The sequence below is a fragment of the Periplaneta americana genome, chromosome 3 (genome assembly GCF_040183065.1).
Source record: "Periplaneta americana isolate PAMFEO1 chromosome 3, P.americana_PAMFEO1_priV1, whole genome shotgun sequence".
Classification (NCBI taxonomy): domain Eukaryota; kingdom Metazoa; phylum Arthropoda; class Insecta; order Blattodea; family Blattidae; genus Periplaneta; species Periplaneta americana.
In genome coordinates this window covers 42599008-42613507 of record NC_091119.1, presented here as the reverse complement: position 1 = coordinate 42613507, position 14500 = coordinate 42599008, and the positions used below count along the sequence as shown (strand labels likewise).

The following is a 14500-nucleotide window of genomic DNA, read 5'->3' as shown; positions in this document are numbered from 1 at the left end:
TAGAGTGAAACCTACAGAGCAACAATCGGTCGGCAAAATTATGTTTTAAAAGCACACCGCACGTTATTGTATGATGCAGACATGTTAACCATGAAAGCGTGGCAATAATACCAGCATGGGTATCAGAATGTTTAACTTCAAAGTGACACTTGATGTTGTACATTGATATGGCATATTAAACATTGAACATTGCTGTTGTCAGATTGGACAACAAGATACATTACCTCCCAAGAGGTGTTTTAATCCTGAACCGACTGTCGACACACTTCTCTTCATTCTTGTTCACGACAGTTAAGCACAAACGATAGTAAACCATATGGATGAATGAATGACTGAAGGAACGCATAATCCAGCAATGCCTGAATATCATCCAACAGACGAGAGGAAGAGTTGATGATCGCATGCATTCGTACACAATCACAGCCTCAGCGACAGAGAAGAGTGGGGGGTCCACCCTGGGCAGACATAGGCCAGCGTCTGGGCTCCCTAGCCCTCAAATGCTGTGTTGGAATGGCCTGGTGCAGTCAAGTAAATACTATTAATGGAGAAAAAAAACTTGATACGAAGGAGAATTCGCCAGCACTGTGAATTGGTTAAGAGCACTCAACATGCCATGCTGAGGGGTCCTGAATTCGATTCCCAATGCCAGAACGAATTTTTCTTCATTAATATAGTATAGATCAACAAGCTGATCTTTTTCATTTTCGGTGAAATTTGAGCCTCCATGCTGATAAAAGAACTTGAAACCACGAATTGTTAAACTTAGGAAATGGAAACTAATCTCTGAGTTCATCTTCAAATTATGGTGATGTATGAGCCAATGATCCCTTATAGAAAAAACTTATAAAAAATGTTTGTGGTTATTGTGTTTAAACTTACAATCTTACATCGTTTAATAACATCAATAACACTCAAAGGCTGTAAATAATAATCGAACGAATTTATAGGTTGTAACAAAAAAGATCAATGTGCTTGTGACGATATTGCCATACAAAAAATCCTGCTTATATTTTTACATTAATAACACACGAAAGCTGTCGATAAAAATTGAACGAATTTATAAGTTGTACCCAGCATATAGGCAATTGAGTATGGACACTTCGCGTCGGCACCTTTGATGTAGCCGGACTGATTTCAATGACCTTCAAGCCAGCTAGAGCGTGAGACTCTGCTATCTCCCTAGAGTTGGAGCTGACATCACACCAGCTAGCAGTCGACACAGCGGAAATATAACACATATGATTAATACATCTAGGTACATTATGTACTCAAATAAAATAAATTGGATCCATAAAATAATAAATCCGTCATTAACTGTAATGTCTAGACTCTAGAGTTCCTTTATAATGAGTTGAGACGCTGATCCCAACAACAATTAAAATATGTAATGATTTGATAGCACTGAAAATGGAAAAACAAAATTCTTATGAGAAGTAAAACCATATACCTATATTATATTATATACAAATATTAAACGAATTCGATACTTAATTTTATAATGCATTATATTATTTTATAATATAATTTATTATATCTGAAATAAAAAAAAAATTATTATTACAACTAATTTGCCACTGAGAAATAAGGAAAAGCTGTTAACTTGAATTTATTTGAAGCAAAGCATTACTGGATTATGCAATAAGGTAGGCGATGTTTGGATCCTGTGTCTCAACTCTATACTCAATTATTATCTTACCATATGCTCAATTACACTAACCTCTAGCGCTTGAAAGTGGAACTAAACGCCGGCGCACAGAGAAACAAAACACAGGAAAATTTGCTCAGTGTCCATTCTTTATAATCCATATTCGCTGTTGTACCAACGAAGGACAATGTGCTTCTGACATTGCCACATAAAAAATAAAAATCCTTCTCAAGAAATGAAGAAATATTCCTACCCACAATATTCGCAGACCCCCAAAATGAGTTTTGGAGGACCCCGGGGGTCCACGGTCCCCCCTTTGAGAACCACTGTCGTAAGTTATGATAATCTTATATTAGCATATAAAAATTGAAGTCTTATTAGACTGTATTAACATTCTCTTTTTGCCTTGTCTATTTCAATTTCCAATTCATGCCATTTTAAAGCTATGAAAAAGACAAAACCATATTTGTATAACTTTATAGTTTTCATTACTTCCGCCAAAATTAAAAGAAAGTGTACGTCACTTGCCAATCAGGGCACTACAATGAAATTAAAAACTTTATTCCTACATTAGAGCGAAAATTTCCCTCTATTTATTTTATTGTTTTTCAAAATACTATACACAGAGTTTTCATTTAACAAAGCATCTTTTTTTTAAGTGCATTGATCTGCTGCACTTCAAAATTACACCACGAAAAAGTCTACAAAGTACTGAGCCAACTAAAAACAAACTACAAAGCTGGCTTCTCCACAAGCTTGAACCAGTAGCCACAACCACACCGTGAAGCCTGGCCCTTGTACAGCCACATCCAGTTTATGTGGGTCGACTCATCTTCACACATACAGCCAACAATCCTAGAGTCGAATGCGGATGGGATCAAGTTGGGCTTGTCCTTGGTGCCAGGACCCCTCTTGATGGCCAGACCATATGGATCCTGCAAACAGTGCAAAAACATTATAGTGCAAATGACACAGGAAAGGAATTTCAGAAAGTCACAGCAAATTTTACTTACTGGGTCTTTTCCAACTTCGTCATTAATGATTTCTCGCTTTTCCAGTCCAGTAGCTAATTCCTTTGGATCAGTAACTGAAAGAAAAAAATTAACGTCCATATCATTTCGGCCTTGTTCTGAACACAAGTAGTTTCTATTCAAAACGCAATGGTACAAAGTAAAACAGAAAAAAAATATTTGTAAGTTATTACGTGAATTGTAATGTCTACAAAAATTAAATAAAAAAGATTTTTAAATAATTACAAAATTCATAAAAAATCTCACAAATACTAAAACAACAGTTAAAAACCTAATTCAGTAAACTATGGAGCAAGTTGTACGATACAACACACCAAAAAAAAATAATAACAACAAAATTCACAAATATCTCAGGAAAACTGCACAATATTTGAAGAACTAATTCAGCTCATCTTCTAAAATAATAATATACGATATAAAACAGGTCTTTCAAATATATTGCATAGTCGTGAAGTTTAACTCTTAAACAAAATAAATTATGTTGCACGTCTAAGTCCTTTTACAATCTATATTATTGTCGAACATTTTTCCAAAATCCTATATTAACTTAGATACTCCTTCTCTAATATGACCTAATCATTTCCTCGTCCCTACTTCTATTTTTGTGTTTACGTGTACTACTTCCATTTTACTTTTCAATGTATTTGGTTTTGCGCTGAACTGAAAATGCAATCTCGTAAACAAAGAATTAAGTAGGCTATATTATTACAAATTACAAGTGGCAAACTCTCAAGTAAAATTACAAGTTTAAAAAAGGTGATAACTTTACATATCTCGATTCCGGTCACCAGTGGTAGTAATACATCCAAGGATATTGCAAATTGACTGATGGTCTCTAATAGAACCTACAGTACTTTGGGTTCAAAATCGATTAAAACCCCTCTACTCTCTAGGAAAACCAAAATTATTTTATCTAAAAGAATTGAGAGGTCAGCTATAACGTAGGCCTACACATCAGAAACTTGGATGATGAGAAAGACGAAAGATTTCGTATATTACACAACTTAAATCTGTGCTCCAAGCGGAATTCAAACCATGACCATACCCCTACAATGTTAATAGCTACGCACACCAGCCATTAGGGGGGAAAGAACTGGCCACCCTACCCCATTATCTCCTGGCCTAATTGCCTCATAGGTGATGCCTTCTTGGTATCACTTGTGAGGTTCAGACCTGTCTTCGGACAGTTGACTAAACGTCTAGCCATTATGTACACTATTGGCTCAATTCCTAACCTGATTTTCAAACTCCGATTTCTTTAGATCTTCGCCCTTATGAATACGCACAGCCAAGACATCGTATTACACTGCTATCAGCTTTTAAATAATATAACTGATTACATATTGTATCTATCATCGCTAAGTTTAGATAATCGTCTTTAGAAAATGGCGGTTGAAAGAAATTATAAGATTTCCTTTAATTCTTATATATTTTTTTCTGATAGACTTGCTTCAATTGAGTCTCAAATTATAGCCTCAATCTCATTTGAAAGCCACATTCTGCAGAACCTAACAAAGTTTGCTCTTATAGTCTACTTGCAATAAGACATTCTCTACCCTCTGATCACAAGTAAATGGGTACACCAGCAAATACCTCAGCAAATCAACTTACATGTGTTGGCATATCTTACACATGAATACACGGCATTTCGTCGAGATGCCTGTAACGCAATTCTTGTGCAAAGAGAAGCCATCTTAAACCAAGCCCAAAGGCCAGACAAGAGCAAAATTTAGACCCGAAGCCGAACCCTCCTACTGCAACAGCTGAGGATACGACCTTTCAGAGTGACCAACATTCCTAATTATTACTGTATATACTAGTTTCTAGTACTGTAAGAAAACAAAAGCTTTTTAAGTTCTGAAATATTTAAATAATTATATAATTTTATAAATAAAAAACATATATTAACATAAAGAGCATAAACTTTAAGTTGATACATTCTTAAGGCGATATATGTCGCCATCAGGTTGGTATACGAACTATCTATAAAAGTTACTATAAACACCAGATAGCAGCACCAAAAATCACTATTGACTATAGTCAATCTATAAGGTATATCTCACACTGTTCAACTCGTTTCAATTTTACGCATGCATGCTCGTATGCCACGAGCCACATTAGTGTGACGTCACACCCTTAACAACCGCATGCCGTGTTTCCAAACAACTTTCCTGTCGCATTCCTAGGCTAAGCTATGAGCCTAGATCATATATAAAACAGATTGACCAAGCTTATATTAAATTTAGACGCAACTGGAAAATAACGGACGCTATGCGTCGCTAGTGTCGAGAAATGAGCTTGCAATAACCAACACTAGATGGCAGAGTACCTGAAAAGTACATAGAGTAATACGACTGTGGGATGACTTTTTTACGTCATGCCACCTCCAAATTTCTTTCTCATTGTAATGTGAGGTTATGTTACTTTGATGTGTTGCTAAATTGTAGCATACAGAAGCTTGTTTTACCCAAATTCATAAACACACATAGATGACATTTTGGTACATGGTTGATATGATGTTGTATGCGTTCAATATATAATCTGCCGTCATTTGATGTACGAAATCTAATTGTTTTTAATTTTCAGTATACAATACCTCCCTAGAAACAATTATCACAAAATACTAAAAAGATCAGATTTGTCTGCGTTTGTTGAATGCACATCATGATGCTCACGAAAAGGCACTAATTTATTTTGTGTGAACAAGATTACAATTTTTGAATATGAAGGAAAAGCAGGTATCCCTTTTCTGAAATTTATCCGAAAGGGGAAGAATAACAACTCCCTCCTCCCAAAAATGTTTCCTCTTTGCTAGGCCTACATGTTTTCATTTTACAGGTGTATTATATGATGCGATATGGAAGCAGATAAATAATAACTGTGCGTTTCTCGTCCACATTAAATTCAACGTGTTCATAACGTAGACCTGATATATTGCTTCATGTAGGCTACACAGCTGGCAGTGTTCTTTTTACGAATAAGCGGTCGTACTAATCATTTTCTTTTCATCTGAACTATTGCTAGAATATGCGTTTGTGTTTTTATTTGCTCTGTATGTTGTTAAATAACTACTGAACATCGTCTTTGGTTAACAAATTGTTCTAGTATTCGTTTCATATCAGTCTTACGGTATTGAATTATGTCCATAACGTGGGCGAGATATTATCAGGCTGGAAAATTCGCTCTGAATGCATTTTTTTACACAATTTTCTAATTTTCAGCAGATTTACGATACCCTGTGCGGTTTCTCTGCCAATGCAAAGTTAATTGCAATATACGGTAATTCTGTTATTTTCCTGACACTTTATTATCCGTTCTCATAAACGTACTGATTTAGAATCTTTACCCTACTGTAGGTATTTTGCTCTCTACAAATCATGGTTAGTCAAATGAAATAGTCTATAATAGTTGTTTGTAACGAATTAGTAGACAACCTCAATCCCTCCTGACCGCCTCCCTTACGAATTTCTTTCTCACTTTAATCAAATTTCATTTATACTGGTCCTTAAATTACTTAAACTAGTGCTGAGGTAGTTACGGTGATTTCTGAAGTGAAAATCGTTCAATTTATAAGGATGAAATCAAAAATAATTTTTGTAGCCTTTCCTGTCCTTAATTGGAAATTTGAGTAACTTCATATTACGACAATATTTCTTCCTTCTTCTGCAGTTAACATAATCGCAGATGGACATTTCTAAATGAAGTTTGTTACACAGAAACCTTTGAGACAATATTGACACTTGAAGTTCTTTATATATATATATATATAGTTCATCTATAAGAGTTAAACTAGCGCTGAGGTAGTTTCCTTCATACTCAGCTTCTTCACCTTGCATACATGAGCCAGTAACAGGTTAGGTTTGGTCAGTGCTGTCATGGTAATTTTTTTCTTGGCCATGCACCCCACCCCTTGTTTTCTCCCTTGAAATATATTTCACTCTCCTCTTTCTATCTCTCCAATTGTCATTTAATTATTATTTTTTTAATATTAAAGAAGAAGTAAAATTGCTTTGCTTTACAATTTAATTGTACAAGTTTGATTTAAAGAATACACCATGTAACACCACCATTGATGCACACTTGTCTCAATGAATCTTGGAGTGTATATTTGCAGCACTTCTTGTTTTTCAACCATTATTTTATATAATTCTGTATTACAGTGCTGAAGAGGTGGATAATTTTTGTTTATGAACATCAAACAAAATACCGGTAGGTACAGTAGGAACAGCAAGAGATGATCTAAGATCTGTATAGATCTCCACATACAAAACTTAGACACCCATATGCCGTATGGCTCCTTACAGACAAAATTTTCATTTCCCCATATGATTAATTAAAAAAAAATTGTAGGTTCCATACGATATATGGCCTCGTGTGGCCTCCATGACAGCACTGGGGTCAGTTAGTTTAGGCACTTTTACAATATATGATCTAGGCTTGCATATACAATCAACTGCATCTCCACAAAAAAATTCCTTATAAATTGAACGGTTTTCACTTCAGAAATCACAGGAACCACTTCAGTGCTACTTTCACCCAGGTAAGTAGTTAGCAGTTAATCATTTCAAAGCTCTTGTTATATTATGAAATTGCATCACACAATGCTGCCAAAATAAATGTTCCCAGTGTTAAAATTACAGAGTGTAAATTTCGCTTAGGACAGTTTTGCTCTGGAAAATTAGAGGAAACAAACAGTATATCAAACCAGCAGCTGAGACACAAAGCACCTGAAATTCGAAAGTGGTTAAATATTTTTATATTTAGTTCTTTCTTATTTACCAGCAACAGAAGTACCGGTATCAGATTTTTTGCAGAGCTAATATCAGAGGCCCCTCCTATTAGAGAATGTTTTGAATATTATTATATTCTGGGAAACTACATTGGCACATCAACCTCCCCTCCCCCCGCCTGAATTTTGGGCTGAAGCACGAAAATTTCGAAATGTACAAACTACAGATGCGGCAGAATGTTACCACAATGGTCTTCAGCAAGAATTTTGTAAGATATATCCAAATATCTTCATGGTCATTATATGTATTGAAGTAAAACATATACTACATGTGAAGTACCTACTAAAATATGAGAAATAGAAATGGGAAGCACAATAAAAAAAGTGGAATGGACAAACACTAAGAAACTATTCATCTTGAATCAGTATGAACAATAGGACACTTTTTTTTTTTTTGGTGCCAGTGGTATAGAATATGAAATGAAGTTGCATCAATAAGTTTTTCGAGTTTAGCATTACTTTAAGTATTTATTGTCCTCCTGTTGGAAAGATGGAATTACTTTGTTTGAAGCTTGATTAAATTTTATTGTACCTTAACTCAAATTTGTAAGGTACAATAAAATTCAAAATAATAACTGCAGGCCATTTTAAAATAAATCTGTTGGATGTACCTGAATTATTTCTTAATTTATTAGGACCATAAGGGTATTGTTACAAGCGATAGATTGAATCATTTTTATCTTAATAATTTAATGTAGGATGATTATTTCGGGAATTGTTATGCTCTAAATTGTGAGGATATTTTAATACTTTTTTAAAATATAAATTTGGAATATGTTTCCAGTTAGTAAAGAGTAATTCAGAGAGACAGAGGTCTCAAGCATATTTATTGACACATGCCAGAATTATTAAATATGAAAAAAAGAGTTCTTGCACTAACATACTGTTTATAAAGTAACCAAATCTTAAGAAATACAATATATGTACTGGTATTGTATATAAAGGCATAGGAGTGAATATAAATCTGTTTTAAGGAATTCCTATTTAATATTTCTGCTATAGGAACATTACAAAATAAATACAACGCAGCATGGAAGCTATTTCAACTCTTTTTATCGAGTATTGTTGATGAGATGTGTTATGAAGATAGACCGAATCATTCAATATAAATGTATAAATAGGACGAATAATAGATTAATTTCAATGTATGTAGTATCAAAACTGAAAGCGGTAACTAGTCTATGAATGATGTCTTAACAAGTATAAATAAAATGGACTCTTGACAATAGACACACATTTGGCTTCAGTAATAACTAGGACTTCAAGGAATTTATGGTAGCTCACCTGTCAGGCAAAACTCTGAATAGTCAGCATTGTCGAACTATAGAAGCGCGATTAAAAAGTATTTTTTCCCCACCCATTACATATGATTGCTTTTTTCAAGTCCCGGTAATAACATTATTAAATTAATTATCCTACATATTTGGGTGGTGCCTTTCTTTGTTTCTGACATAATTTATGAGAGTTTCTCTTTTACACTTCAGTAGAGAAATACAACTTTCAGTGGACAATGAACGTGTACCGTAACTCTAATGGAACTCTAAGAACCACAGCATTAATGTTTTCTTCTTTCCTTTCATGTCCTTTAGTTTTTGTTGCAGATAACATCATACTATTGGATAATTATACATGCACCTTTCTAATAAAATTGGCATATATTTCACTGGTCTCAGAAGTAAAATTAAATGTATAATAGCTTCTCGGTGCAAAATATTTACTGAAAATTATTGCAGGATTTGAATAGAAATGCCACTTCTCAGGCAAGGTTATTCGTGGATGGCTGTATAATATATAGAAAAAATTAGTGATAAATCTCATATCACCGCCTTGCAAAACTAGCTTGACGTTATTGAAAACTGGACTACAACAAATAAAATTAAAATCAATGTGAGCAAAAGTAAATCAATATGTATCCTTCTGTAAAACGCAAAATTAAATTCGTCTCATATACCAATTAAATGGCTCACCAGTGCCACAAGTAAACACTTAGGTACTGTATATATTTTAGTAACAAACTCGTTGAAATAAGTCACTAATATTACAAGGATAGCCTGGAAAGCACTAACTTACATTTCTTTATGCGTATTCTTAAGAAAGCTAACCGAAAGTCAAAAGAATTAATGTACATAACCCATGTTCGGTCCACTGCTGTGGAGTAATGGTAGGCACATCTGACCGTGAAATGAGTGGGCCCGGGTTCAAATCCTGATTGGGGCAAGTTACCCGGTTGAAGTTTTTTCCGAGGTTTTCCCCAATTGTAAGGCGAATGTCATGTAATCTATGGCAAATCCTCAACCTCATCTCGCCAAATATCATTTCACTATCACCAATCCCATCGAGGCTAAATAACCTAGTAGTTGATACAACATCGTTAAATAATCAATTTTAAAAAAAGACGTCAGATAAGCAGAGGAAGTTACAAAAGCTTGTGGTGGCGAATTTAAAGTTTCCGTGATGTTCAAGAAAGGAAAGTACTACAAATGGGAGGAAAAGTGGTGTATTCATCACATGATATTACACAGGAGATATCACCACATATGGTTGTAAATAACCAAGGACATTTTAAATCTGAATGTGTATTTTAGTGTAATCAAGTGTTGCTTTGTATAATAAGAACTGTAGGCACTGTGTATAAATCTCGATATGCATCTGAAAAAAATAGTAATCAACTTGGCAGAAATGTTCGTGTGTCACAATATAATTCGTAATATTTTATTTGTTAATGGCACTGTTTTTTTTTTCATTAAAGTATTCAGCAGTTACATGTACTACACAAGTGTCTTAATTCTTTGGAAAACAACTATTTATGTCATTTGGCACAATAATATGAACATTTTCCATTTTGATAATAAATTAAGTGGCAAGAAAATGTTCGTCACACCATATAATATTTCATATTTTTTACATGATTAATTATTCCTTTTCATTAAGATTTTCTGTTTATATGTTGGAATGCTTATGTTAAAAGACAGTGATGTCTCTTTCATAAACTCTTAAGTATTTAATTAAATATCCTGTGAAGATCATAGTTACTTCGAAAATGTTATGTGTGTCACTATGGAATGACCATCAGTATTGTTAGTATTGTTACAAATTACAAAACCTGAAACTGTTAGAATGGGATCAGGAGTAGTGACAAAAAAATGTAATGTTGTAGGCCTACATCAACATGACTATTTTAATCCAGTGTCTAATAAGGTGTGAAGGCCTTTTGAGGTAAACAGTATTGAAAATGTGAGGGAAGGGGTATTTCTTGGTAATGGATTAGGCCTGTATATTTTATAATATTATTAACTATATATTGTTAAAGTACCTAGTAAATATCGTAACATGTATATTATATAATACTGTAAATGAGACATCACAGGCTGCAAACTAGATTATTCTTGTTTTTGTATAATTATACGAACATGTATGAAATAAACAAGACTACTATTGCTTAGGTTAGGATAGTATTACTTATATATTGTAATCAGGCTATATGCACAAATTTTCTAATATACTACTATCATAACTAAATAGGTAATGTTAACATTAATTTTCATACGTTTTTGTGGTTCAAGTTAAAATAATTCAAAGTAAAGTATAACGAAACTCCGACAACATTATAATTATGAACGTCAAATTCTCTTATTTTATTTATTTTTCAGTGTTTGGTCCCTTATTTCCCATTGTTCATGGATTTATCATTAGTAAAATATCAATTAACGGATAAATTATGTTATACACTCAGTTGATAATATAAATAATATTCACGACAAATATATAAAAACAGAAGAGATAACGAATCATAATTTAGCCGACGGATAACTTTATAACATGGTCTACATATTCTATATTCTATATAGGTAGATTGGCTTTGCGCCGAGAGACTGTATTGTATTCTATTCAATGCAAAGGCGTACTTTATCTTATCTCTTCGCTTCGCCCACGTGACAACTATATTTAGCTGCATCGTTCCGAACTTTCCAAGGTCATATAGGCCAATAATATTTATCCATGGTCATCAGTTGTCGACAGTACATACGAGATAATCTCGTAAGCAAGAAATAATCGATTTAGACCGACCAGATCGGTTCAGAGTTCGTTTCTCGTGATGGTGTTGGTCATTGTGCCATCTGTTAACGATTATTGAACTACATCAAGCCGGCCTCCAACTGCTAACTCGAAAGTCTATATAAAGGAGTTATCTGTTAGTATATATGATCTAGGCTATGAGTAATAAGAAAAATGGTTTACATTTTAAAAATCTACAAAATTACAGAATTGTAATTGACTGCACTGAAATTTATCATGTCCCAAAAAAACCTGAGCCATCAAAGGACAACATATAGTGTACATAAACACCGCCACATCGTGAAAGGATAGATTATTTTGTTTCTAATTAAGTACCGTAGTAACTTATGCTAAGTGGACCATATCCTCCTCCTTTTTCATTGATACTACAGTCCTTGTAGTCTACCATAGTATTTTAGCCCATTCTTGTCTGTCTATTGCTTTCTTTCTCCATCTTTTTACTCCTAGAGTTCTTAAATCATCTTCTACATCAACTGCCCAACTCAGTTTCTGTCTACCAATATTGCATCTACCTTCAGGTTTTGAATTTAAAATCTTTTTAGGAGTTCTACTGTATTTCATCCTGGTCTATAAGCTTTAATTTCTGCTACAATATCTGGAGATTTATATTGAGTTTTTAATTCTGTATTGTACCTAATTCTCCAAAGACCATTTTCATATATAAGACCATACATCTTTCTTAAAATTTTCTCTCCCATGCCATCACTTGTTCCAGTTCCTTAGCGTTCATGTTTCGCTACCATAAAGCACAATTGGTCTTATGACTGTTTTATACAATGTAACTTTTACTTTTTTTACTTATTCATCTAACTTAGTACTCAGAAATTTATCAAGAGCTCTCGAACATTTACTTTCAGCTACAATTTTATGTCTATCAGCTTCCACAGTATTGGTTTCGCTACTACAGTGTAATAAAAAGTTGGACATAAATATGGGTCGCACTGTGTGTGTGTGTGTGTATATATATATATATATGAGAGAGGATATTATTACAGTAACATTTATGATTAACATACAATATGATTACGATTTAATAATAGAGGATTATTACATAACAATATTTATATAGTTGGCCTACAGTCTATACAACACTAGAAAGGTATTGACATTTCAGTGGCTTCAAGGCGTCACCATGGTAACTGCTCAAACCAGCCAACCAGACTCCATGGTGACAGATTGGCATTGCTGCCTATATCATCAAAAAGATTGAGAAACACTGTAGTACATTCTATACTTTAGACTAGGAGCCGTACTAAAGTAATGTGAGGAAAAGAGGAGCTTCATCATCAAAAAGGTTGAGAAACACTGCAGTACATTTTACACTTTAGACTAGAGGGCTGCACTAAATTATTGTGAGAAAAAGAGGAGCTTCATCATCAAAAAGATTGAGAAACACTGTGCTAGACCAGTGGTTCAGTGATTCTCAACTTTTCAGAGACTGTGGTCCAATAATTTATTTTTTTCTATAAGACATGGGCCCAATCCCAACAAATTTACCTGTAAATATCCCTACCTTTCCAGTTTCTTTTAAAAGTTCATACATTTAACTAACGTAAGTATTAATAATTAAGTATGGTATAAGTAATCATAAGACCTATAGAGTACCAGTGGTTGAAACTTGGGAAATGATTTTCTTTTCTTTTAAGTGTATCTATTTTATGTATGAAGAATTCAATGGGTTTGTTGACTAAATCGAAATGGTTTGTTTTGAGATCTCGATAAAACCATGATGACTTCATTTCCCAGAACAGTAGCACAAATGACACATTGAGATCGTGGTAATTGGTCAGTGTCAAGGTAGTGTATGAAACCAAACTTTAAGTAGTTGTCCATGTATTTACAAGTGAATGCAGACCTTTTCTTGTGTGTGCTGTTAGTTTTCCAATCCTTCTGCTTAGCCTGGAGATCGCTCTGTGGACTTGGAGGTGGATGCAGAACTAGTTGTGTCACAAAGTGCTTCAGTATGATATCTCTTAACACCAAAATTAGGCAAAGTCTCTTGTCTTTTATTCATATTAATATTAAAAAAAATCACGACACTCGAATTTTGAAACAAGCACTTTTACACTGCAATGTGAACTTGAGAAGAGACAGTATTCACTATAACTATTAAATGTATGGTTACAAGTCGCTACTTTTGCTGTTCAACTTTTGTACTGCAGCTGCAAAAGTTGTGTGTCATGTTCACACGTAAGCCAAAAGTAGCATGCTGCACACTACTTTTCGTGCTGTGCAACCTGAGCGCTGCAAAAGATACAAGTGGAGGTTGCGAGACTGTTCACACACAAGGTGCTAATGTTGCAGCTTTCCATCTTCGTGTATATATAAATCCCACAAGGGTAGCTACCCTTCAGTAAGGATTGCCAAAAGACACAGCATACTAAACAAATAAAAATAAACATTTGTGTTATGATTATTATTTTCAAGTGAAAGCTACCCTTGGGAAAGTATGTTTATTCAATAATTATTAATAATCAGATAGAATATAAAGAAATTTAGGTGTATAGGTGGTTACGTAAAATCTGAAAGAATATTTCATTATGTCTACAGCAATAATTTTCAAAATTTTTAAAGGAATTCCAAAAGACTTAAACATTCAACTGAGAATTTTGGAATTGTTCCCCTTGCTCCGAACAATAATCCAAATACTTCAATCTGTCCTTGTATATGATGATAATCCCTAAAGTATTGAATATACATTTTGTGGTTATGTTTGCATTAGAGTTTCAGATTATGAAACTCATGTGACAGCTTACTTATGTATTATTTGCTTTTCTGTCCTAACTAATATTCAGAAACTGGCATTATTTTTACTATAAAGGTATTAAAAAAACGCCTATACACTTAAATTATAACCAACAGCATATTCACGTAATCAATGTTGGTAACCTTCCTGTTTGAAACTACGCTACGGAAAAAAAAAAAAAGAAATGAATTATATCAGCAATATACTCTGAC

The 14500-nt window shown here is 33.8% G+C and overlaps 1 protein-coding gene across 1 annotated transcript; it reads right to left on the bottom strand.

Moving 5' to 3' along the window:
* Positions 1–2203: 2203 nt before the first annotated feature.
* On the bottom strand, positions 2204–4465 carry LOC138695958 (cytochrome c oxidase subunit 5B, mitochondrial-like). The gene is made up of 3 exons (XM_069820372.1): positions 4288–4465; positions 2659–2732; positions 2204–2580 (listed from the first exon to the last, which is right to left on the bottom strand). The coding sequence occupies exons 1-3, from the start codon at positions 4367–4369 to the stop codon at positions 2377–2379; spliced, it is 360 nt and encodes a 119-aa protein (XP_069676473.1). The 5' UTR covers positions 4370–4465; the 3' UTR covers positions 2204–2376.
* Positions 4466–14500: the final 10035 nt, after the last annotated feature.